Genomic DNA, 26,478 nt, shown 5'->3' with positions numbered 1-26,478 from the left:
AAAGTATTATTCTGGAATTCATATACCACAAATTTCAGTTTTCATCTTACTCAACCTGGCTATAGCATTGGAAACACCGAGCACTCCTTCATTCTTGAAATACTTTCTTCACTTGATTTCTGAAACACTGTTATCTTTCTGTGTCCCTAGCCATACGTTCTAGTCCCTTTGCTGGTTTATTATTATTGTTGTTTACCTCTTCTCAACTTCTGAATTTTGCAGAGCCCTTGTGCTTAAGCTCACACCTCTTTTGTTTATCTGTATTTAGTCTCTCAGTTATTTTTTCCAGTCTCGTGGCTCAAGTACCATCCCTATGCTGATAGCTTCTAAATTTATTTCATTAGCCCAGACCTTTCTCCTTAACTCCATATCCGTTATATCTCTTTAACGCCCGTCAGCATCTCCACTTGGGTATGTCATACACCTCTCAAACTTAGTACGTCTACTCACATTGAGAAATGCTAATATTGAGAAATGCTAAATATTTCCAAATGCAGTCTTTTTATGGTCCACTGTCTTGATAGGTTTTCCTTTTTACCAATTTTTCCCCTTAATCACAATCAGATGTCTCTGCTTAGAAAAGTATTCTTCAAGGTTTTTTGACCAGTTTTCTTAAGACAGTTTTCCTATTTTTAGTCTCTTCCTTCTTACTATTCTACAGTCCAGTAATTCTGTATTAGTGTATTTGTTTACCTATTAAAGTGTTGTAATTTTAGAACTTTTAAGGAAACTTGTTAGTTTACATATACTAACTTACAGGGACAGGTGGTCTGATAAAATTTGTTAATTTTCAACTCTGTATTCTTAAACATTAAGTTTATAAACTTACTAAGCATTTTTGTGCTATTCCACAGACTTTTGGTTACACAGGTTTTCTATCATCTTAGGATTTTTGTAAACCTAAAGAAATGGAAATTCTTTTTTAAACTAGGAATAAAGAGTTGTAGCGTGAAGTGGTAATGTGCATGTGTGCTAAGTCACTTCACTCATGTGCAGCTAAGTCACTAAGTCACTTCACTCGTGTGTGACCCTATGGACTGTAGCCCCCTCCAGCTCCTCTGTCTATGGGATTCTCCAGGCAAAGATACTGGAATGGGTTACTGTGTCCTCCTCCAGGGGATCTCCTTGAAGCAGGAATCGAACCTGTGTCTCTTATGTCTCCTGCATTATTAGGCAGGTGCTTTATCACTTAGAGCCATGTATGACCCAGCAATCCCACTATTGGGCATATACTCTGAGAAAACCATATTTGAAAAAGACACATATGCCCCAGTGTTCATGGCAGCACTATTTACAATACCTAGGACATGGAAGCAGCTTAGATGCTCATCGACAGATGAATGGATAAAGAAAGTGTGGTGTGTGTACACACACACAGACACACACAGACACAGACACAGACACACACACTGGAATATTACTCAAGGAATGCATCTGAGTTGGTTCTAATGAGGACGATGAACCTGGAGCCTGTTAGAGAGTGAAGTAAGTCAGAAAGAGAAAAACAAACACTGTATATTAATGCATATATATGAAATCTAGATGGCTGGTACTGATGAACCTATGTGCAGGGCAGCAGTGGAGACGCAGACACAGAGAACGGATTTACAGACACAGTTGGGAAGGAGATGGTGGGATGAATTGGGAGAGTAGCATTGAAACATACTTTACCATATGTAAAATGAATCGCCAGCGGGAGTTTGCTGTGTGACAACCTAGAGGGGTGGGAGGTGGGAGGTGGGAGCGAGGTTCAAGAGAGAGGATGTGTGTATACCTATGGCTGATTCATGTTGATGCATGGCAGAAACCAACACTATTGTAAAGCAGTTATCCTCCAATTAAAAAATAAACTATTTTTTGGCTATTTTGATATCTAGTATTATTTTTGTACTAAGAGCAGTAGACTTTTAACTCCAAGTATAAGTAAATGTGTGAGAATTTCCTTCTTTGTGTGTGTGTTTTTTTAATAGCTCATCATTTTTATGGCGTTAGCCAGTGGAATTTCCAGAATAAAAACAGGACCGGTTACACTTCACACCCAAACAGCTATACATTTTGCTGAGCAACTCGCAAAGGTGAGTATTCCATCAGAAATCTTTATTATGATTGATTGTGATTGTGGTTGATCTTTATTATGGCCAACTTGGAGTCAAATTTTAATAAACAGAAAACTTCAGTGGTAACTGTAATTGCCGTCATTCAGTGACTGCTTCCTGTAGCAGATACTGAACTCACTCAGCAGTGAAGCTGACTCATCTTACTCTGCATGACCGTTGCGGGTGGCTATTTATTATTAGTCTCATTTTATTTATGAGTCATGTGAGGCAGAGGGATTAAATTAATTGCTGAGGACCAGATAGTTTCTCAGGGGCAGGACTGAGCTTTGAGCAAACCCGGGAGAGCATCCTTCAAAGCTCCTATGTGGTAGGTACTGCCTTACAGTAAGTGAAGGCATTTTAATGGGAACTATAAGATCAAATCACAAGGGATTTGTAGTTGGCTAAACTTAAATTATTATAGAAAAATTTCATATATTTTATTTCCTTGTGATTTTATTTTCATAGAATAGAATATTTGCTGAAATTCTAACATTTTACCAGTCCTTTCAACTTCGGAAGAGTAGATGTATATATATGTTAATGTATTTTCAAGTTTGGCCATACAGTGTGGTTTGCAGAATCTTAGTTCCCTGCCCAGGCATCTAGCCTGGGCTTTAGCAGTGAAAGTGCTAAATCCTAACCACTAGACTGCCAGGGAATTCCCTAGATGTATAATTTTTAGTGAGTGAAAAAGAATTTAACATGAATAATCTCATATTCATACCTTGTTTAACAGGATTCTTAAATGACATGTGTATTTCATCTGAAACTAACTTCTTTATAGAAAGTTTAGAAAATAGAGGAAAAATCCTGTCCCTAACTCCCCTTTGCCAGTAAGACCACTCTTGACATTTAGGTATTTTCCTCCTCTTAAAATTATTTCTCTTCTCTATTCTTTTTTTTTTAACAGCTAACGCATACAGCATCATTTCATTCCTTTTTCAGTGATGTGTGGCATATTTCTATTTTGCTACAGTCTTTATAATATAATTTTATAAAGTAATATAAAATTTATAACTCAATATTATGAGGGAATATGTTGACCTTAAGCATTTTAAAAGGTTACAAAAATAATGTACAGTAGTAATAAGAAATGAAACATAACAGAGGTGTACCAAGCACAAACCCACTGTTAGCCTACTCCTCACATTTTATTTGTATGATTCTTAATGTGTACCTTTTTTGTTATTAGACAGGATAGGTAGATTTTGATCAAATTGTGGGAAAAGGCTCAATAGGAGGCAAAAGCAAAGTATATTTGATTCAAAAGATAGTTAACTGTATTTTTTATTATCCTACTTATGCTTTATTTTGTAACTACTATTAGTCTGTCTCCCCGTGTAGACTGTGATCTTCTTGATAGCAGAGGCAAGGGTACATTCATTTTTTCTACAGTACTTTGCACATAGTAGACACGCATATGTTATTTGAACTGACTGCACAGTGGAAGGTGCTATGAACTGGATTTTTGTGCTCTGGTTTCTCAGTCAGCATTGTTGTGTTTTAACTCAGGGACCAAGGGCAAGCTGCTTCATCATTCTGTCTCAGTGCAGGTAATTCATCAGGAAGGCCAGAGACTGTGTGCCTTACAGCTCCTTCCAACTCTGAATTTTTGTAACTTTATATGTAGGCTAGAAATTATTTCCATAATTGTTACCTTTTTTTCATATTTATACAGTGCTTGTAATTTGAGAAAAATGTATATACATATAACTAGTCTCTCTAGCTCATAATTCAGATTCATTGTTTATTCATACAACAGATTTCAGAGTCCACGCACGGCCATCTAATCCTAAAACTGGAATAATTTTTAAATATTGCAGTTCAACAGGACCTTGGAGAAGTGGTTTTCAAATTGTATTTCAGAGAATCCTAAGGTTTTAGGCATACTTCAGATCCCTCTGTCACAGATTCAGCCAGCCTCCTCAGTTATTTTTATTTTAATTCAGTTTTCTTAGAATGAATATATTTGCTTTAAAAAAAAAATCATGTTTCCACAATATAGTGATAAAGATCAGATGTTTTGAAGCTAAACTTGAATCAGTTAACAAGTAAAAAGTACAGTGTCAAACCCAATAATGATGAGGGAAGATGCTGTCACCTCTCTCCACCTGTCTCCTCTGAACTAGATATTTTAAATACTGTATTTAGGGAATTAAATTGGCAAGAAAATTTGAGAGAAATTAAAGGGTAATTTGATATTTGACAAGATAAAAGAAGTTTAAATGCTTCAGTGCCGTGTTTTAGAAAAAATTTAGAAAGTAGGTATTGAGATTTAAAAATTGATATTTACTTAAAGCTGCACTTCTGAGAAGTTCTGATTCAGTGGGTAAGAAATGGGATCCAGGTTACATATATTCTGGCAAAACTCCACAGATCCGTGTACCTCTGAATAAGGACAATGCTTCTGGAATAAAGTATTTTATATGTAGGCTATTGAATTGCTCATGAGTCATTTGATCTTTCTATCTCTAGCTTCTTCAATAAAATGAGTTTGGTATTAACTGCCTACCTATTTAAGCAGGAGTTATGGGCTGTCCCCTGTGTCCCTCTTCATATTATTTATATACTAAATGCTCTTCTGGTTTTAGGCTAAATTTACTGTGAAGAAATCAGAAGATGAAGAAGATGCCTCTAAAGACACTTATATTATTGAATGCCGAGGAATCGGGATGACAAATCCAAATCTATAGGGTGTTTGCCTTTTAAATGATACTTCAGTGATATTATTGCACTAATCATTTCATAAATATTATAGAATAGAATAAGATGTAATTTATTAAAGGACCTAACTTTAATTGAAGTACAGAATGTTCTAGATTTGCTGAGAATGCTTCATCCAATTAATCTCACTTTGACTATCTTCTGAGATAGATAGGGACAGTGAATAAGAGCTGGTGGATATGTAAAATAGTCAATTTCATTTATTAAAGTATTGCAATAAAATATTCTTTTCACCTAAAGTGTGTTTTTCTTTTTGATATAATGTAATAAGTTAGGGGTGTAGGTTTGATCTGCAATTTGTATATAATTCTAATCACTGTTGGGGTCTCATAAAATTTAGTGAGACAATTTTATACACATGTACTTGCTGTGTCAACAGTAACATTTCATAAGCATTGTCTCATTATATGTATCTTCTTTCTAGTGGGTGTTAGGTAAATATTGGCTTTGCATCTGTTGAATATGTTGTGAAAGCTAAACAATGAGAATTGCAAAATTCTACCCCTTGTAAATTTGGTCATATCAATTCCAGGTATGTTTTTTTGTTCGGCTTATAGTATTAAAAATAATTGAGTGCCTTTAGAACAGAATGCTTTTCATTACTCTCTGTTATCTTAAACCTAACCTGTTCCACATTTAGATTACTTCCTGGTCCCTGTAGGCAATTGAGGTTGTGACTCAAATGAAACTAGTTTTATGTAATAGTTAAATATGCTGTACTGTAATATAGTGATGAATTCATTCAGACTTAGTTCTCTCTTGAAATTTATCCACTAATGATTAAAAGTCCAATATATAGATCCAGAGGTTTATATGATAAAATAGAAAGTGGAGAATTAGTCTGTATAAAAAAACATAATTTAAAAATTTACTCCATGTACGCAATTGTAATTCTTGTCAGTGATTTCTGTGGCTTTAGACAGTTGGGTTCAATTTGTTTTAAAGATGCCAATGATAGTATTGCTTGCTGTTTGTACTTAAGGAAGTGAATTTTATAAGTTCATTTTTATAACAGGACATAAATATCTCTTTATCTTTTAAAATTGTTTGTTTCTGGATGTGCTGGGTCTTCGTTGCCATGTGGCCTTTTCTCTAGTTGCAGCAGGTGGTGGCTGCCCCCTGGTTGCAGTGTTCATGCTTCTCATTGCAGTGGCTTCTCTCGTTGCGGAGCGCAGACTCCAAGGTGCGCGCGGGCTTCCGTAGTTGCGGCACGTGGGCTCACTAGTTGCGACTCCTGGACTCTAGAGCGCAGGCGCAGTAGTTGTGCTGCGCGGGATATTCCTGGTTCAGGAATCGAACCTGTGTCTCCTGCTTTGGCAGGCAGTTTCTTTACCACTGAGCCACCAGGGAAGCCCTGTTTTCCTATTTTAGAGTAAAACTATGGTGATAGTACAGTTGTTGGAGGGATTGTGATAAATTTGGGGTCTTAAGACTAATGATAATACTTCTGATGAGCTGGGCAGCAGTGTTACAGAGGTAGGTTGGAGTGCAAAGACTGGGAATTTTGGAGCGAGAGATTTAAGATCAACTTTGTACATGATGAATTTATGATTAATCTTAGCTTTGACTGTTAAGTCAAAACTTGGGTACAATAAAGCTGGGACTACTGCAAAGAAATTTTTATTAGAAGAAGCAGATATTTATCCCCCCCCCAAAAAAATATGTTTCTGTTTCTACCCCTATATCTGAAACTGTATTTCAGTATGCTTCTCATTTTTTTTAACAACCACCTAATACAAGGACTAATGTTGATTGTACCCTATATGTGCAATGGTCTTTAAAAATATTCCTTGACTAATGGCTTTCAAACAGGGGTATTGTTACCACATGAGTTTCACAAAGCCTTCCCACGAATTTCAAGTTTACAGATGTCATTAGTTTTTAAAGGATATGTTTCTAAATTTCTCTAATTATGTATTTCTTTCTAAAATAGAGTTCCCTGTGGTCAAAGTAGTACTTGGCAATTTCTCCTTTTTAGCTTCTCTCACAGTCTCTATTTTTCCTCTTTACAAAAAATAAGGTAATTTTTTTACCCAACTTAATTTTACTCTAGTGCATTCCCCTGGAATAAAAGAAAATTTCAAAGGCACTAAATAAAGGGACAATTTGAAACAGTCTCTGAGAAGTCTACTCAAACTAAGAGATAAACCAATACCTTGTTTTATATATTTGTATGATTCCAAGTAAGGAGATGAAAGCTCCAATGTTTACTTTCCAAAGATAAACATGACACCTTTAAATAAAATGTACTTTTCTGATTATCAGGAGAAATATTTTCAGTATCTTTGCCAAAAGACTACTAGAAAATTTAAATTTTATTTTCTTTAAACTTTGGGAGATTACTGGTTAGTAAGAATTATAAGTCACGTCTCTGCTTTCTATTCATCCCTACTATCTGAAGTGTGTTGTAGCTTCTATAATCTATATTATTAATAATTTATAAATAATACACATGATTATTAATATATTTTTAAGCCCCACACTTGATAATATTTTTGTTATTTCCATTGAGCTCCATCTCATCCCAATAATTAACATTGTCTGTCCACAGATACATGATCTTATTTTTTTTAAAGCAACATCAATTTCATTAATAGATATTTCCATAAATTTTACCTTTATATTTAGTAGTATGTCAAAATGTATTTTTATACTCCATTGTATAATAATGCTAATTGTAATTAATCAAGCCAGAAGAAATTTTTAAAAATTTGAATTGTGTACACTGAAAATTTTAAAGTGGCACAAATTAACATACATTTTTATTATAGAGAAATGTGACTGTGAACTTTTAAGTGTAAAATTGTGGGTGAGGTGGAATGTATTTTTTAAATGGAGATGGTGGATATTAAAACAGCTGATTTTTAGAGTCTAGTGGGTAAATTTGGAGTGATGGAATAGTTTTATTTTAAAACGACAATATTTATAACATTGATTAAGTTCTTTGCTAGAACTGTTGAAACTTAGGTTGAAAACTCTTGACTCCCACATCTGTTTAAACAGTATTTTTGGCATGTCTGTGAGAGGGTTTCTAGAAGAGATGAACGTTTGAATTGATGAACTGAGCAAAGCAGATCGCCCTCCCTAACGTAGCTGTGCTTCATGTGATCCGCTGGGGGCCTGAAGGGAACAGGAAGGTAGGGGAAGGCTGAGTTTGCCCTTTACCTGATTGCTGGAGCTGGGACATGACTGTTTCCCTGCCCGTTATGCTCGTGATTCTTAGGCCTTCAGACACAGACAGGAACCTGCACCACTGGCTCTCTGGCTCTCGGGCCTTTGAACAACACTTCTGGCCTTCCTGGGTCCCCAGTTTGCAGATGTGGGGCCTCTCAGGCTCCATGATCACATGAGCCAATATCTGGTAAGTCTCTCTCTGTATGTGTATGTCTTTCTGTTTATCTTTCTTGTATTGGTTCTGTTTCTTTGGAGACCCCCTAATACTAATACTGATTTGCCAGCCACTCCAGTACTCTTGCCTGGAGAATCCCATGAATGGAGGAGCCTGGTGGGCTCTAGTCCTTAGGGTCGCACAGAGCTGGACACAACTGAAGCGAGTTAGCAGCATAGCTTTGAAGGAGAGGCTCTCTGGGACTGATGATCATTTCTCAAGAAGGAGTACATTTCAGCTGGTTTTCAGACCTCAGAAGCGTAATGTTGGTACTCAGACTTTCAAAGGAGAGGGAGGTAACCTGACAGGTGCTTAGGTGGTTCGGGCGGCATGGTACAGCAGCTGAGGAGGCACAGTGGATCTAATGTTCTCACTGCCCAAGGGAGCGCAGCAGGATCTGTGGCGGGGCCAGCTGAAAAAAGCTCAAGTCACAGCTGACAGTGGCGGCAGCTGCTGCTGCTGCTGGAGCAAGCCTGAGAGGAACTGGAAGCAGGAGGAGTCCTTCCTCTTTCCAACCTCCACCTTAGGCTTCCGTTTTGCGGAATCTAACCATCGGGAAATTTTAGTACATACATCCAAACATCATGAGCAGAGTCTTGAATGGAGTGCTTGGAGCTGAGAGACAGTGAATAGCTAGCAGAATCTATTTTTTTGGTCATTTAGTATCTATGTGTTTCTGTCTTACAACAATGATGTCCTTTGGTTTTGCTTAACAATATGCCGCTGTCCTTTTTACAAAGGTCTTTCCATCCTCCTTCAAAGAAACCTAAAGGGCTTCCCTAGTGGCTCAGCGACAGAGAATCTGCCTGCCAATGCAGGAGACATTGGGTTTGATCCCTCTTTGGGGAAGATGCCACATGCCATGGAGCAACTAAGGCTATGTCTGCGAGCTAAGTTGCTTCAGTCATGTCCAACTCTTTGTGACTCTATGGGCTGTAACCCGCCAGGCTCCTCTGACCGTGGGATTCTCCAGGCAAGAATACTGGAGTGGGTTGCCATGCCTTCCTGCAGGGGATCTTCCCAAGCCAGGGATCAAACCTGTGTCTCCTGCGTTGGCAGATGGGTTCTTTACCACTAGTGCCACCTGGGAACCCCAACTAAGCCCATGCCGCACAACTATTGAGTCTGTGTCCTGCACAACCGGGGAGCCGCAGCTACTGAAGCTCTTGTGCTCTAGAGCCTGTGCTACGCATCAGGAGAAGCCATTTGACTGAAGAAGGAAAAAAAAGCTAAGGCCTAGTTTATAGATGGTTTTCACAATGTGTTGCCATCAACTGGCGGCAGATGGCTGCAGCATTATAACCCCATTCAGAGGTGGCCCTGCAAGACAGTTGTGATGGAAAATCCTCTCTCTGGGTAGAACTTTGAGCAATATGTTTGTGTCTGGGTTGAGAGAGGGTCAAAAGTGCAGATACACTAATTCATCGACAGTGACTGGCAGTTTGTTTACACGGTGGGGACCCAGAAAAAAGTTTTGGCAGATTGCTGACAAAGAGGATGGGGAAAGAGTTACATAGATGAAACTTTCAGAATGAATACAGAGTGTGAAAAAAGTTTATGTCCCACATTACTCAGCAAATGGCATCCATGTAGCAGAAACTTTAAATAAAAAGGTGGATAAAATAACCCACTCTGAATGTCAGCCTCTTTCTGCAGTTACCTTAGTGCTCACCAGCCACAGTGGTGGGAGCAAAGGTTATGGGTGGGCCCAGCAACGTGGGCTTAACCCCATCAAGGCTGGTCTGGCTGAGTGCATAACCTGCCAACAGTAGACTGATGCTGGGCCCTTTACACAGTGCTTTCCTCTGAGAAAGATCAGAAGATAGGTTGATGACAGTTTCATGACAGGTTGGTCATAATGCAGGGGGCAGCAGTTTGTCCTCCCTGGAAAGGAGTCAGTCAGGATATAGCTTTATCATCCCTGACCACAATGGTTCTGAAACTTGTTTCCTGGGGCTCTGAAGAGATTCAGTATCACAGTTCTCTATGTCTCAGTGCAGAAAAGAATTCAGCAAGAGGTAAAATGATAGATAAGAAGTGATTTATTAGAACAGGACTTTTGTGAGGTTTACAAAGCGGGCGGGTGAGAAATGCCGCTCCCTGAGAACTTACCTGGCTACAGTTTTATAATCAAAGAAAAGGTGGGGAGGGAGAGAACTTTTATCTCTCTTGGGCAGATATCTTGCTTCCATCATCAGTTCCTCCTCCAGGTTGAGCAGGGGAGTTTTCTTGTCTCTACATGGTCAAGCTAGGTCCACAAATTACTGTTTTTATGTGTGCAGAAAGCATGTTCTAGGGATCATTAACTACTCAGCTCACTGGGTGGGATGTAGGTCTCAGGCCACTATTGTTTTATTGTTTTAGGGCGTGTCCTGTGCTTCTGTTGTATGATTTTGTTGCTAAGCAAGGGTGCCTGATTTTGTGGTTAAGCAAACCTGCTTTCTTGAGCAGTCATTAACTTAAAGGGGTCTCCCATATTTTTTCTACTTAGAGGCCCCTAGTGGGATTAACTATTTAATCACCTACTTTGTCCCTTTACTCTGACCCTATCAGTTCTACCGATGTGACTATCCTTGTACTAAAGGAGGTTTGACACAATATTGTTTTTGACTAAGGAGTTCATTTTTAAGTCATCCTCAAAGTTACAAAAAGGCTGCTTTCTTGAAGAAAAGAAAAAGAAGATAATATATCAAAATATTAAAAGTAGCTGTCTAGTGGGAATTGCTGATTCTTTTCATTTTTCACTATTTTCCAGATTATTGTGTATCTGCAATAATCCATAAAATAGATTCTGAAGGCAGTTGAAGATAGTTTTTAAATTGCACTTTTGTAAAAGTTCAGCTTTGTAACTAAGGAAGGATTTTCCCGGAGGCAACTCTATTCTAATCACGATTTCAGTTCTATTATTTCCAGGCAAACTGTTACAGTCTCAGTTCAGTTCAGTCACTCAGTCATGTCCAACTCTGCAACCCCATGAATCGCAGCACGCCAGGCCTCCCTGTCCATCACCAACTCCCAGAGTTTACTCAAACTCATGCCCATTGAGTCGGTGATGCCATCCAGCCATCTCATCCTCTGTCATCCCCTTCTCCTCCTGCCCCCAATCCCTCCCAGCATCAGGGTCTTTTCCAATGAGTCAACTCTTTGCATGAGGTGGCCAAAGTATTGGAGTTTCAGCTTCAGCATCAGTCCTTCCAATGAACACCCAGGACTAATCTCCTTCAGGATGAACTGGTTGGATCTCCTTGTAGTCCAAGGAGTAAGAGTCTTTTAATTTCATGGCTGCAGTCACCATCTGCAGTGATTTTGGAGCCCCCAAAATAAAGTCTGACACTGTTTCCACTGTTTCCCCATCTATTTCCCATGAAGTGATGGGGCCAGATGCCATGATCTGAGTTTTCTGAATGTTGAGCTTTAAGCCAACTTTTTCACTCTCCTCTTTCACTTTCATCAAGAGGCTTTTTAGTTCCTCTTCACTTTCTGCCATAAAGGTGGTGTCATCTGCATATCTGAGGTTATTGATATTTCTCCCAGCAGTCTTGATTCCAGCTTGTTCTTCTTCCAGCCCAGCGTTTCTCATGATGTACTCTGCATATAAGTTAAATAAGCAGGGTGACAATATACAGCCTTGACGTACTCCTTTTCCTATTTGGAACCAGTCTGTTGATCCATGTCCAGTTCTGTTGCTTCCTGACCTGCATATAGGTTTCTCAAGAGGCAGGTCAGGTGGTCTGGAATCCCATAACTTTCAGTATTTTCCACAGTTTATTGTGATCCACACAGTCAACGGCTTTGGCATAATCAATAAAGCAGAAGTAGATGTTTTTCTGGAACTCTCTTGCTTTTTTGATGATCCAGCGGATGTTGGCAATTTGATCTCTGGTTCCTCTGCCTTTTCTAAAACCAGCTTGAACATCTGGAAGTTCACGGCTCAGGTATTGCTGAAGCCTGGCTTGGAGAATTTTGAGCATTACTTAAAAATTACGTTGAGCGTTACAGTCTCAGTCAGTGACATTTCTGTATTATCTCAGTGACTCTCAAATTTCAATGTACATACGCCTGCAGGGAGACTTATAAAGATGACAACTCCCAATCCACCCCTCCGTCCTAGAAATACTGACTGGGTAATTCTGGGTGGGATGCAGGAATCTGTATATTTTATTTTATTGGAATCTGTATATTTTAAAAAGGAGCTCAAGGGCATGACCCTTATTGAGGTGGTCCACATAACATCTTTAAAGGAACACTGCTCCAGGAAGCTCCAGGGCTAAGGAATAGCTAGAAAGAATTAAATTTAAGACTCCGGGGTGGGGGGGGGGGGAATGCGGAATAAACAGGTGCAAGTTGTTACTCTGTTTACAGTAAGATTAGATTCCAGAAACACAAGTAGACAACCCCAAATCCTTTTTTTTGCCTTTGCTTAGTATTGATTCAGAATGTGGCACGTTACCGATCTAGGTATGCAAAACAGTTCTCTATCTGCATGAGAAAGGCTGCATAGCATAACGGGTACTGGTGTCCGGATTGCTCTTTCACAACCATATCACGGCTGTCTCCAAAGCCAGTGGAGACATCTGAATTTGAATATGCGCTTCATCATTTGTTAGTTTTTGATTTTGGGTGAATTAACTAAGTCCTTAGAGCCTTGGATTTTTCACAGGAATACTATTTTTGAGCTTTTACAGGGTATGACTTCTATTGCAATATTTAATCATTCTAGACTTGGATTCTTTTATAAAAATAAAGAGCACTAGAGTCTGATGGTCTTTCCAGTTTTAAAATTCTTTGTATATTTTACTAGCATCCAATTTTTATTATAAACTAAGTGGAAAGATTCAGATACTTACAGAGAACAAAAAATGACAATATAGAGATAAAAGCCATTAAAATATTTCTGCTTTCTTGGGCAGAATTTTATTTCTAAATAATTAGTATATTCTTAAATAAGAATAAGGCAGTGATTTCTTCCGGTGAAATGAACCTACATGGTGAAGCTATAAGATCTCCTGAATTATAGGCCGTCTTTGGACCTACCACCTAAGTGCTGCCTTTTCAGACAAATCCGGTGGATGCCCTCAGTAGACTCTCTGTCATGAAAGCGTGTCCAGTGAAGAGAACTTGGAGTTCTGTCACGCTGAGCCTGACGTTACCACCTCCAAAGTGGAGCGTGTGGACAGTGGATGATGCTGGATTCCTCAGGAGCCTTTGAGCTGAAATAGGGCATGGCATCTCATTTCGTTCCTGATGTGTCTCAGGTTTCTCCCCACTCTCTGTCACCACCAGACAATACAAAGGGGAAAGATTTTCCAACCAAAGACCAGGAGCCCAGAGTCCTGCCTTTCCCCGTTTTCTCTCACTTTCCTGGCACCCACTTGTCCACTCCAATGCATCGTCTAGGTTCGTGTAGACAGCTGACCCCTGCTGCGTAGTGGGGATTCTGAGGCAGGAGCACTCTTTAGTTGAGATTTTTCAAGTGCACTTCATAACATTCAGTTGGTGTACATAGCTATTAGATCACCTAGACATGCATCCTTGCCAAACAACTAAACAGATCTTGGCATCCCACCTATCTCTTAGGTCTCTGTGGGGACTTCACCACTGGGAGCATAATTACTCTGATGGCTCTCCTTTTTCCATAATCGGAGTCTTTCTGTTTCCTGGAGGACTTTCCCTCACTTTGGGGGGCGGGGGTGGCAGGTGGCATCACTGAATCAGGGAGAAACACAGTAAACCAGGTTCAAGAAAGCCGATGAAAAGGCCAGAAGGCAAGTGTTAGCCTTTCAATCATGTCCGACTCTTTGCGACCTCACGGTCTGTAGCCCACCACGTTTTTCTGTCCATGGAATTCTCCAGGCGAGAATACTGGAGTGGGTACCCATTCCTTCTCCAGGAGATCTTCCTGACCCAGGGATCAAACCTGGGTTTCCTGCATGACAAGTGAATTCTTTACCATCTGAGCCACCAGGCTCAAGAAAACCAGTGAAAAGGCCAGAGTGAAGCGCAATTTAGAAAAGTCCCCAGTGGGAAAAATTTCGTGAGAGTCCAGGGTCATGGAGAAGTTATAGGTCAAACCAGGGGAGCACTCAGGGAACCAGAAGCAGAAATAGAGAACCACAAACACAACTTTAAAACTGAGATCAAGTCTCTGCAGAAAGGAAGCACCAGATAGTGTTCTCTTTTGCTGTCTTGCTGAATTCTTGTCATATGAGGGATGCAAGTCACTTAGTTTTCCAGAGAGGCTAGTTCAATGCAGGGCTGAAAAACTCAACCTTGCCCCCTGTGAAAGAACTTGGTTGCATTCTGTATGTGATTTAGATCTATACTCTGGCTTTTGCCAAAAGCTGCGCTGACTTTCCTTTGTCAGTTTGGCTGGTGTAGCTTCTCCTCTCCTTCCCTGGAGATGCATCTCTTTCTGTCACTCCTGTGTTATCCATAAACATCCTAAATAATCTCTTTTTCCCTGTCTCTTCTTTTGTTTGTTTGTTTCCTATCAGTGATACTCTTTGGATTCTTCTTCTTTAGTTTCTCTTCTTATTTTCCTCCTTCGCAGTTGATCTGCTGTCACATTCACTTTTATACTCTGTGCTTTTTTCTAGCAGGTATTTTGGTTATTCTTATAGAGTTTCCCCACCTTTCTCTTGCGGGTATTTTTTTAGCTCATTGTAACTTCAGTCCCTGGTTCTCCTCATTGTCAATCATCTTACATGAGGTAGAGATTATCTTGGAAGAATTTTCTTGGCTCAAATACATCTTTAGTCTTTTCAGTGTGGCTACCAACTTGATAGAAGCTTTATTGTCTTGCATTGAATCAATGCATATCAAACTGCATGTTCTACACAAGAATTTAAAATAAAGAAAAAGAATTTTTTTGTTTTCTCACTTCAGTGATTATTTAAAAATTAAGGTAAGCATATTCATGACCATCTGGGTACCCATTTTATAACTAAATACTGTTATGAAATTTCAGTATCCACAGTTGCACATATAACTGCATAGAAACCAAAGAGAGCAGGAGTGGACTTAATAAAGTGGAGGGTGAATGAGATGAATATTTTTCAGTGGTTGAAATACAGAGAACTGATGGGAGAAGTGAGTCACCACAGCCAAACTAAAGCAAACTTATGCTGGAGCAATTAGTAACATGTCTTGTTTAAACCAGATCACATCATTAATCACCTTAATGTTACTGATTCCCTTTTGGATTTGATTATAATTAATTTATAAAATTTAAAAACTTTTTGGTTGTGTAAGAATTTTATGTATGAGGGACCTAAAACTTTTAACTTTGAGGATATTTATGTAATATAATAAAAAGAAATTTATCTGGTTTCCACTTGCATCCAACATGGAGTAAATTTATCATTCTGCCTGAGATGACTTAAAAAGTGAAAAAAAAAATATATGAGATGATAAATTTCAAGATATTAAACATCAGACAATGAAGGATAGTGTTCTTTGAGAGATAAAAAAACAGTGAGCCCTGTGATTGCCCTAGATGACTGCCAAGAGAAAGTTTTCAGGCCATGGCAGAGGGATGGAAGGCCCTGGTATAGCCTGGTGAGCCCTCTGATTTGAGGATACCAACTGAGAGCTTGAAGTAATCTGGATGGCTACAGTTTTCAGGACAGAGTACTGGAGAAGAGACAGAGTGAGCATCATGGAACAGTCCAGAGACCTGCAGAGGGTTCCCTTCCAATATGCAGAGAGCTGCTGAAGAGTGCGTGTACATGAGGAAACTACCTGAGATTTGAAAGAATCACCCTAGAAAATGACACTTGGTGTTCACATGGGGCTATGAAAAGTACCTGTCCACTGCCCATTCTCATTCCCTGCACCTCCTACCAAATTAGAAATCCTCATAGTTCATAGGACATTGTATAGAGAACTCAGAACAAACGTGGCTCAGAAGTGAGGAATCATCAGCCCTAGAATAAATACTGAATTGGGCCCACCTAACAATATTGAGGGCTTCCGTGGTGGCTCAGACAGTAAAGAATCCACCTGCAATGTGGGAGACCTGGGTTCGATCCCTGGGTTGGGCAGATCCCCTGGAGGAGGGCACGGCAATCCACTCCAGTATTCTTGCCTGGAGAATTCCATGGACAGAGGAGCCTGGCGGATTGCAGTCCCTGGGGTCGCAAAGAGTCGGACATGACTGAACGACTAAGCACACGTACACAGAACAATCTTGAAAGACAGATATGAAAGAGCCAACTGTCTCCTACTAACTTAACTGTGGCCTAGACCAATCTCCAGGCTAGTTACAAAATATATATAAATATCCAGCTCCTAACAAGGGAAAAAACAATGTTTGCCATCCAATCAGAAATCACCAGGCAATCAGTGTGGCAGAAAAATATGAACTTTAAGTCTAGGAAAAAATACATCAGTAGAAACTCACTCAGAACTGATAAGTGAAATTATGCATAACAACATTAAAATATGACTATATTCCATATGTTCAAAAAGCTAGGGAAAAGATTGAATGCTAGTTAGAGACATAGACAGCATCTTAAGCTTCCCTTGTGGCTCAGCTGGTAAAGAATCCGCCTGCAATGTGGTAGACCTGGGTTAAATCCCTGGGTTGGGAAGATCCCCTGGAGAAGGGTATGGCTACCCACTGCAGTATTCTGGCCAGGAGAATTCCATGGACTCTATAGTCCATGGGGTTGCAAAGAGTCCAACACGACTGAGCAGCTTTCACTTTCACTTTCAAAATATCTTAAAAGACAGTGGAACTTTGAGAGATGAAAACAAAGGTATCTGACATGTCACAGAGACATACGTTCAGTGTAATTCCCTTATGAAAACTTCAAAACCATGCAACACTATTCATTTACTTTATTGGGGTACAATAAATCCCAAGATAATGGGAGAATTCAGTGTTCAGAAAAGTAATTACTCTGGGGCAGAGGGAGGGAAAGACAAACAGGCAACAAAAGGCACAAAGCAGGTTTCCAAAGTGCTGTTCATATTCTATGACTCAAGCTGGTGGTAGGCATGTGGTATGTTGTTCTAAAAAGCACACACATATCATCTATGCCATTTTGTATGTATAATATATTTATAGTGTACATATCTGTAGTATACATATTTCATAATATATTTAATAACAATAATGACAGTAAAGATTACTCTGGTAGCCATGTGGATGAAGGGAGATTAATAGAGTCAGGGAGAAAATTAAAGCCACTTTTGCAGTAGTGATAAAATGGGAAAGGACAACAAAGCTCACAAGTCTTTTGAAATAGAATTTAGGAATGTGAATTGAATGCAGTAGTTTAAAGGGGAAAAAATGAGTTTTTCTCAGTTTCCTGAAACTGAAAAAGCTTCTGCGACTCTTAAGTTTGTATGAATTAATAGAAAATTTCTGGAAGGCTAGCTATAAACGGACAATATTGTTTCTTTCATTGGGCAACTAAAAAGCTCTAGGCCCAGGAGGGAGGGTGTCTTTTTTGAATTCTGAACCATGTTTGTATATTAACTACCCAAAACATGGAAAGCAAAATTAAAGAGCAGAGATTTTTGTTTAGCTCAGAATTGACCATTCTAATTTAATGAGGGAAAATGTTGGGAATAGCAAGATAATTATGGAAATGACTTCCCCTGTGTTTAGTTTTCTGCCGCTGAATTAGGCTAAATAGCAAGTCTTGTATCTATCATAGGCTGGGATGGGAGTCAGAGCTGACTGTCTTCTGGTCAGGGCTGTCTTCCTGAGCTGAAGCGTGGGTCCCGGAATTGCCCCTTCAGGAGGGCAATGGGTGGGGCAGTCACTATGACTAATGTGTTTACCAACAGCGCAAAGAAACTATAAAGTGTTTCCAGGTGGGTCCTTGTGACTGCAGCGGCACCATTTAAAAATGAGGAAGTGAGGTTGATCCTGTCTTACCTACCCTTTCTATGTTTTTTCCCTGGTGGACCCGCTCCTGTATATAATCCTGCGCACATATTAGCTAGTCTTCAGTAAGCTGCTAACTTACTGATAATGCCTTAAGGTATTTAACCCTCCAAGAGGGTTCTGCATTTCTGCATTTTTATCAGAAATCTTAAAAAAAAAAACAAAAAACCAAACCCTCAATGCTAGAAACAGATGTTGTATGCTGTCTAACATTCTTGCCTTTCATTTATATTTGACTAATTACTAAAGCTAACCTTGTCTCTCCTTTTACAGTGTCATCTACATAATATAAAATTTTGATCATTGCTTAGTTTTTATTCATGTTTTGCCTCATTTCACAAAATATTTTTGGAGACTTGTAATAAACACATACCATAAAGTGAAGAGCTATGAATAAATTAAAAATCAGGCTCAGAGAAATAAAAGCTTGAATAGAAAGTTGACCCCAGGTATAAAAGCAGATGAACCACTAGAACTGAGTTTCTTTCAAGTATGGTCTAGGATTCCTGGTGAAAGTGATAAAGGAGACATGATATGTTACTAGTTATTCCCTCTCCCCCTCCCCCTCTCATCTCCTCCCCCAAACCCACTATTTTCTGTAAAGGAAGTATATAGCTTTTCCTACATATGACCCTAGAAGAAATTTCTCACCTGGATTATAAGCTTTTATTATCACATCCAAATCTGCATACCTTTGAAAATAAAGGACACAGAACCAAAGAAAAAATAAATTTTAGCTGAATTAAAATGGAGCACTGGGCAAGGAAGGGACAGTAGATATATCTGACATGACTTGAGAGAACTGTGTCTTTGTTTACTAGTTTATATCTCAGTAACAAATAACCAGGGATTTAAGAATCCTCATTGTGTACTTCAGAAATACCATGCAATCACCTGATACAGTTGCATCACTTTGGGGTTTCATATGAAAATAATTGAAGTGATTTCACTTGAAAATTCTGTTTGCTGAACTTTGTAATACATGTTGTTATTCTATAGCATATTTAAGTTGTTCTTTACAGAATTAAACACCTTTATTTAATGGGCCACTGGGGAAATAATAATAGTTTCTAAGGAAAAGTTTTTTTCAGCATGTTTATTATTGACCTGAAGAGAGAATATATGGATTAAAATTGTACTGGATATGAAGCTGGCAGGGGGAACTGGAACCATGGATGACAGAATCTGGGTCTCATTTCATTTTGAGACCCTAAGTGACCCCTGATGAAAACAGCATCTTCATGAAAGTGAAAGAGGAGAGTGAAAAAGTTGGCTTAAAACTCAGCGTTCATAAAACTAAGATCATGGCATCTAGTCCCATCACTTCATGGCAAATAGATGGGGAAACAATAGAAACATTGACAGACTTTATTTTCTTGGGCTCCAAAGTCACTGCAGATGGTGACTGCAGCCATGAAATTAAAAGACCCTTGCTCCTTGGAAGAAAAACTATGACCAACCTAGACAGCAAATTAAAAAGCAGAGACATTTCTTTACCAGCAAAGGTCCATACAGTCAAAGCTATGGTTTTTTCAGTAGTCATGTATGGATGTGAGAGTTGGACTATAAAGAAAGCTGAGTGCTGAAGAATTGATGCTTTTGAACTGTGGTGTTGGAGAAAACTCTTGAGAGTTCCTTGGACTGCAAAGAAATGAAAGCAGCCAATCCTAAAGGAAATCAGTCCTGAATATTCATTGGAAGGACTGATGCTGAAGCTGAAGCTCTGATACTTTGGCCCCCTGATGCAAAGAACCAACTCATTTGAATAAACCCTAATGCTGGCAAAGATTGAAGGTAGGAGGAGAAAGCGATGACAGAGGATGAGATGGTTGGATGGCATCACTGACTCAATGGACATGAGTTTGAGCAAGCTCTGGAAGTTGGTGAAGGACAAGGAAGGCTGGCATGGTGTAGTCCATGGTGTCGCAAAGAGTCGGAGACGACTGACCAACTGAACTGAGCTGAACTGAAGTGACCCTGTCACAGTTGTCTGAAACCTGTTCACATCCAGCCAAGCACGTTTCCACGTGTCCATGGGATTTCTCAGATAATTCTTCTGAGCTTCTGTTCCTTGCTCTGCTCTGTAACTACACTGGTTCAACCCTCTCATCTCAGGACTTGCTGCAGGTCTTTTGCTCACTGACCTACTTGGACCCTCTTCTCCAGCTCAACCCTTGGTGCTATTTTATGGAGATGGGCTGGTGTTCAGTTTGACTCCATGCCCTGAAGCTCTGTGGCAAGGGTGTTCCTGCCCTCTCCTGCTCCTGCTTACCCGGCTCGGCTCAGCTGATCATGTTTCCTCATGGCATGTGAGAGTTTCAGGGTGTGCTCAGGGTTTATCTCCTTTGTTTTTTGACTGGAGTCAAGTAAGGGTGAGGAAACCTGAGTGCTGCTCTGAGTTGTTTAGCAAAACAAAAAAGTGCAAGGGTATATTCATAATTCATTCACCATTCATTCATTGTCCATTGTGTGCTGGGTACTGAGACCACTGAGGCAAAAATAATAGACACTGTGTGGAGACACGTGTGTCTTCACAGAATTGAATTAACAGCAAAGGAGGAAGTCATTTTAAGGCAGCCTTTTATGTATGTGACTCACTTATCATTGAGTTACCTAGTAGACATAGTTGATGGGACATTTAGGCAAGAGTGATAAGACAAAGATGGAGCGTCAATGTCCTGAATAGCAGCTATTAATTGCTCTAGCACGGTAGTTGTCAAACTGAGGCAATTTTGCTTCCCTCTCCTGCCCCAGAGACATACAGCAATGTCTAGAGACATTACGGGATGTTACAACTGAGACAGTGCTCCATAGTGGTTAAATGTCAAGGATGCTGCCAAACATCCTACAGTGCTTAGGACAGTCCCCCATAACAAAGAATTATCGAGTCTAAAATGCCAACAGTTCTGAACTTTAGAATCCTTGGCTAGTGTATGTGTCAATTGTATGTTTCTGAGAAAGCAACTATCAAGAAAGCTTCCTTTAGCCTGATGTTTATTACTGCTAGTTGCAGCTGACATTCAGTGAGGGCTTACTATATGCCAGGTATTTATTGTAAACAGTTTAAATGGATTATTTCATTTAATCATCAAAAACTCTATGCTGGATAGAGACAGTGCCGGGGCAAGTGAAAGCCGGATGGGCACTTGGCAACTCTCTGCCTCTCGGAGGAAAGATAATTAAAAATGATCAAAGGAGATCCTCAGAGGCAAAATGTCATCATATGCGTTCTTTGTGCAAACTTGCCAGGAGGAGCACAAGAAGAAGCACCCGGATGTTTCAGCCAACTTCTCAGAGTTTTCTAAGAAGTGCTCAGAGAGGTGGAAGACCATGTCTGCTACAGAGAGAGGAAAATTTGAAGACATGGCAAAGGCGGACCAGGCCTGTTATGAAAGAGAAATGAAGACTTACATCCCTCCTAAAGGGGAAACAAAAAAGTTCAAGGATCCCAGTGCACCCAAGAGGCCTCCTTCAGCCTTTTTCTTGTTTTGTTCTGAGTATTGTCCAAAAATCAAACAGGACCATCCTGGCCTGTCCATTGGTGATGTTGCAAAGAAACTGGGAGAGATGTGGAATAACACTGCTGCAGATGACAAGCAGCCCTATGAGAAGAAGGCTGCTAAGCTGAAGGAAAAGTACGAAAAGGATACAGCTGCATACCTAGCTAAAGGGAAGCCTAATGCAGCAAAAAGGGAGTCATCAAGGCTGAAAAAAGCAAGAAAAAGAAGGAAGAGGAGAAAGATGAGGAAGATGAAGAGGATGAAGAGGAGTAAGAAGATGAAGAGGATGAGGAGGAAGAAGAAGAAGATGATGATGATGAATAAGTTGGTTCTGGTGCAGTTTTTTTTTTTTGTCTACAAAGCGTTTAACCCCCCTGTACACAACTCACTCCTTTTAAAGAAAAACATTGAAATGTAAGGCTGTGTAAGATTTGTTTTTAAACTGTACAGTGTCTTTTTTTGTATAGTTAACACAGTCCCAAATGTGTTCTGATGGTATTTTCAATAGCCACTAATCTTGCCTGGTGCGGGATGGGGGTTGTAGATAGGCATGGAAATTTAAATCAGGTTCTTGTTGGTATGCAGCGTAAATTAGGTATATATGGGGATGGTAGTTTTTTCATCTTCAGTTGTCTCTGATGCAGCTTATATGAATAATTGTTGTTCTGTTAACTGAATACCACTCTGTAATTATAAAAAAAGAAAAAATTGCAGCAGTGTTGTTAACATTCTGAATTCTTATAAGTAAACACAGTTTTTAAAATTAGTATTGTCCTTTTCATAGGTCTGAACATTTTTCTTTTTAAGGGGAAGCTAGTCTTTTGCTTTTGCCTATTCTGGATCACACGAATTATTACAGTGTTTATCTTTCATATAGTTAGCTGATAAAAAGCTTTTGTCTATGCACCCTGCCTACCCATGATGAGGGTATAAAAGTTGAATTGAGACAGTTTTCATCCATAACTGAAACTTAAATCTTGACCAGTTAATAGCAGATTTCACATAGCCCAGTTATATTTCCAAAGTGAAGAGTAATGGTATTACTCACAGCATGGGATTATTAGAATCAAACATTTTGAAAGTCAATCTTTGAAGGGCTAATAGAAAAGTATGTTCTAAAAAAAAAAAAAAAAAGAAAGAAAAGTATGTTCTAATCTTTACATGAAGACTCTATACTCTTTAACTCCCATTACCATGTAATGGCAGTTTTATTTGCAGTTCCCATGTTAAAGACTTGAGAATGTATCCCCAAAAGCGTGACCTTAAAATACAAGACTGCTGTATTGTTTTTTTGTTGATGTTTGTCCCAGCAAAGGCTCTGGGGGAAAAAGTGCTGGCTATAAATGTCTTCTCCTGTTTATCTAAATATAGACTGTTTAGGAAACTTGAGACTGTTGGTTAAAGGTATTTTTAATTAATTGGATTGACTTTTAAAATTGTATCAGTTCAGTGCAGTCGCTCAGCCATGTCCAACTCTTTGCGACCCCATGAATCGCAGCATGCCAGGCCTCCCTGTCCATCACCACCTCCCGGAGTTTACTCAAACTCATGTCCACCGAGTCGGTGATGCCATCCAGCCATCTCATCCTCTGTCATCCCCTTCTCCTCCTGCCCCCAATCCCTCCCAGCATCAGGGTCTTTTCCAATGAGTCAGCTCTTCGCGTGAGGTGGCCAAAGTATTGGAGTTTCAGCTTCAACATCAGTCCTTCCAATGAACACCCAGGACTGATCTCCTTTAGGATGGACTGGTTGGATCTCCTTGCAGTCCAAGGGACTCTCAAGAGTCTTCTCCAACACCACAATTCAAAAGCATCAATTTTTCCGCACTCAGCTTTCTTCACAGTCCATTTTTCACATCCATACATGACCACTGGAAAAACCATAGCCTTGACTAGACGGACCTTTATTGGCAAAGTAATGTCTCTGCTTTTTAATATGCTATCTAGGTTGGTCATAACTTTCCTTCCAAGGAGTAAGCGTCTTTTAATTTCATGGCTGCAATCACCATCTGCAGTGATTTTGGAGCCCAAAAATTGTATACCACATTTTAAATCAGGTATATCTTCCTATGTTATGGGTTGACCCTTTATAAATTGAATAGACCTGAGGGAAAAAGACACTTTGTATTTCAGTATGAACTATCTGATTTATTTGAATTTTACTTCTGTTTACAAACCTCAAGCTCATTGATTAGGGTCATATGTTTATCTGCTTAGCAGTTTGGGGAACAATTTGGCAATTTTGTGGCTTTTGAGATTATTGTTCTCTTAAAGTGCCGGTGTTTTAAAATAACATTCTTGTAATTTTACATGCTTTTGTGAGGGACTGCTGTTTTATTATAGAATTTTGACTTGGGTTCTTTCCATTTGCTTTTGTCTATGTAATTTCAGGAGGAATACTGAACATCTGAGTCCTGGATGATACTAATAAACTAATTTCAGAGGTTTAAAAGAAACAAAAACAAACTCTATGATGCAGTCCGCAACCTTTTTGGCCCCAAGGACAGGTTTCATGGAAGACTGCTTTTCCATGGACAGGGGGCAGGGAGGGGGATGGTTTTAGGATGATTCAAGTTCATTACATTTATCATGTACTTTATTTCTATTGTTATTACATCAGCTCCAGGTCAGATCATCAGGCATTAGATCCCAGAGATTGTGTATCCCTGCTATAGAGTAGGTAGCATTACCTCTGCTTTACAAATGAAGAAACAAGTTTATTGAGATTAAGAAACTTGGCCAAGACCTAATTCCTAACAAGTGATAGTGCAGGGAGTTGAATCCAGGACGCCTGGCTCTTCATTCTTCACTACCAGAAATGGTTAGCATCTCTAACTTAGAGTCAAGCACTCCCTTCAGCTGGTCTTTAGCTCCTGAGAAGTTGCTGGCACGACAGCCTGAGCTAGCTGAGTCCTCCACTGGCTACAGGCTTCTGCTGGAGGGAAAGACGGGTTAATTTAACAGTATGTTAGTCATTCAGTCATGTGCGACTGTTTGTGACCCCATGGGCTGTAGCCCACCAGGCTCCTCTGTTCATGGAATTCTCCAGGCAAGAATTTAACAGTATAGTTCAGCCCAAACTTGGAAAGGGAGAATTTGATACTACATTAAACATCAGCATCTCGTTTAGGATGAATGGTTCTCCCACATGGGTGTGCAGCTGGGTCATTAATCTGACCCGATTAAACTGGATCAAACAAAACTGTTAGTCATATCTAATTTAGCGATGATTGTGTTGATAGAGTGAGCCACAGCACTATAAATAGCAGAATGGAGCTAATAGGATCTGATGCTGTCAGCTTTCATTAACTTACACTTCAGTTTTACTTTTCATTGTTTTACACATCTGCTTTTCTAAGAGCTTCTAGGCAGTTTGGGGTAAGGTTTTTAGGTTCAGACTGTGCTTTTTGTCAGTTTGGTGTTCTCCGAGGGCAAAGCAACAGTCCACTGTCATCCATACCTTTGTTAGCATTTCGATGCCTGAACGCTCCTAGACCGTAATTTGATCTAGTTCCTTAACCCTATAGTCTAGCTGATAGAAGGTAATGGAACACCACATCTGCCCATGTGATAGGGCAGAATTCTTCTGTCTTCTCACCTGAGTACAACAGGCTTGTGCCACCTAGAAGAATGAAAAGGTAACTCAGAATATGTGGGGTCCGTATAGCCCAAGCGGATATCCTTATGAAGAAGAGGAAGTATGGGCCCCACAGATAGCAGGTTAGTGTGAAGTGAGTGTGGTTTTGGTCCCAGTAAGTTTCTAAAATGACTTGCTCTGAGAACGGTATATGTGTGTTTCATTTTGAGGTCCTAGGAATTTTTAGAGTAACTTCCGTAGAATTCCTGTCTGGCTGACAGGAAAGACACCTTTGTCTTAGGGCCAGTAACAGCTTCTAAGAGGGGGCTAAATGTGAACGATGTTGATTTTCTTTTTTTATTGTGTTCATAGTATGAGCTGTTATCATGTAAAGGAGGGTTGTCAGGTGAAGGTGTTGGTGGGTGAGCATTGTTTTTCTTCTTATCAAGACTGGTGTGTTACCTTTCCCCCATATCATTCAGTAGGTCTCTTAGACATTATTTCATTAATTACCTCTCTGAATTCCTGGGGTCAGTGTCTGGCGTTTTTTTTTTTTCCTCTTGTCCTTTAAAAAGTTACAGAGACATTGAATATTTCGAACTGAATGGCAATGAAGTAGAGATCATAGCCCCTATCATTTATTGATGGCAGTATACTAAGCACAGTACTGAATGCTTTAAATGTGCTCTCTCTTTTCATCTGTACAACAACTCTTTAATTTATTCATCCTCATTTTATAGAGCAGAAAAGTTTATATTAAGCAATACAAGTTGGGTTAAGTGTGGTAAGAAGGAAGCTGGGTAGCTAGACTGGGATTTGAACACATGTCTGCTGATACCAAGTTTCCTATGATTAACCATTCTCCTGCATTGGGGATCCTTCTTGGGCTCAGAATTTAGCTGAAGAATTATAGAGCATAAGGAAAAAGGAATAAGAAGTGAAAGAATTGAGCAGGGGTAAAGGAATGAAACTTTCCACCAGGAGACAGATAACAGTTTGTTTCCATTTTTTTCAGCCAGGTTCTGCTTCTGTATTTCACAACACTTCTAAAGAGTGGCAGTGTGCTCTAGGCAAGCTGATGTCACCTTCCAGATATACTGTATAATATTTCATAATCATCATTTTTAAGGGCACACACTTAGAGCATTTTACTAGTGTTACAGATCTCAGGCTTATTTCAGATAGAATTTCTCTCCCTTATCTTTTCCCTTTAAGAGGCAAATAAAAGTTTAAGTAAGACTTACCAAAGAAGCTACTACAAGTGTAGTAGTCATTTGATCAGAGATATAATAT

General features: G+C 39.5%; 1 protein-coding gene and 1 pseudogene across 3 annotated transcripts in view; both read left to right on the top strand.

Moving 5' to 3' along the window:
* Positions 1 to 5,062, top strand: part of RTCA (RNA 3'-terminal phosphate cyclase) — a 28,272-nt gene extending 23,210 nt beyond the window's left edge. For all 3 annotated transcript variants that reach the window (XM_061121292.1, XM_061121291.1, XM_061121293.1), the window contains 2 exons: positions 1,971 to 2,075; positions 4,691 to 5,062. In XM_061121292.1, the coding sequence (XP_060977275.1) occupies positions 1,971 to 2,075; positions 4,691 to 4,792 (207 nt within the window). In that variant the 3' untranslated portion in view covers positions 4,793 to 5,062. The remainder of the gene's footprint in view (positions 1 to 1,970; positions 2,076 to 4,690) is intronic.
* Positions 5,063 to 8,575: 3,513 nt separating this feature from the next.
* On the top strand, positions 8,576 to 21,933 carry LOC133074526 (high mobility group protein B1-like; annotated as a pseudogene).
* Positions 21,934 to 26,478: the final 4,545 nt, after the last annotated feature.

This window comes from Dama dama, chromosome 20 (genome assembly GCF_033118175.1).
Source record: "Dama dama isolate Ldn47 chromosome 20, ASM3311817v1, whole genome shotgun sequence".
In the NCBI taxonomy this organism is placed as follows: domain Eukaryota; kingdom Metazoa; phylum Chordata; class Mammalia; order Artiodactyla; family Cervidae; genus Dama; species Dama dama.
The sequence above is the reverse complement of the archived record's forward strand: the minus strand, read 5'-3'. Positions and strand labels throughout refer to the sequence as shown.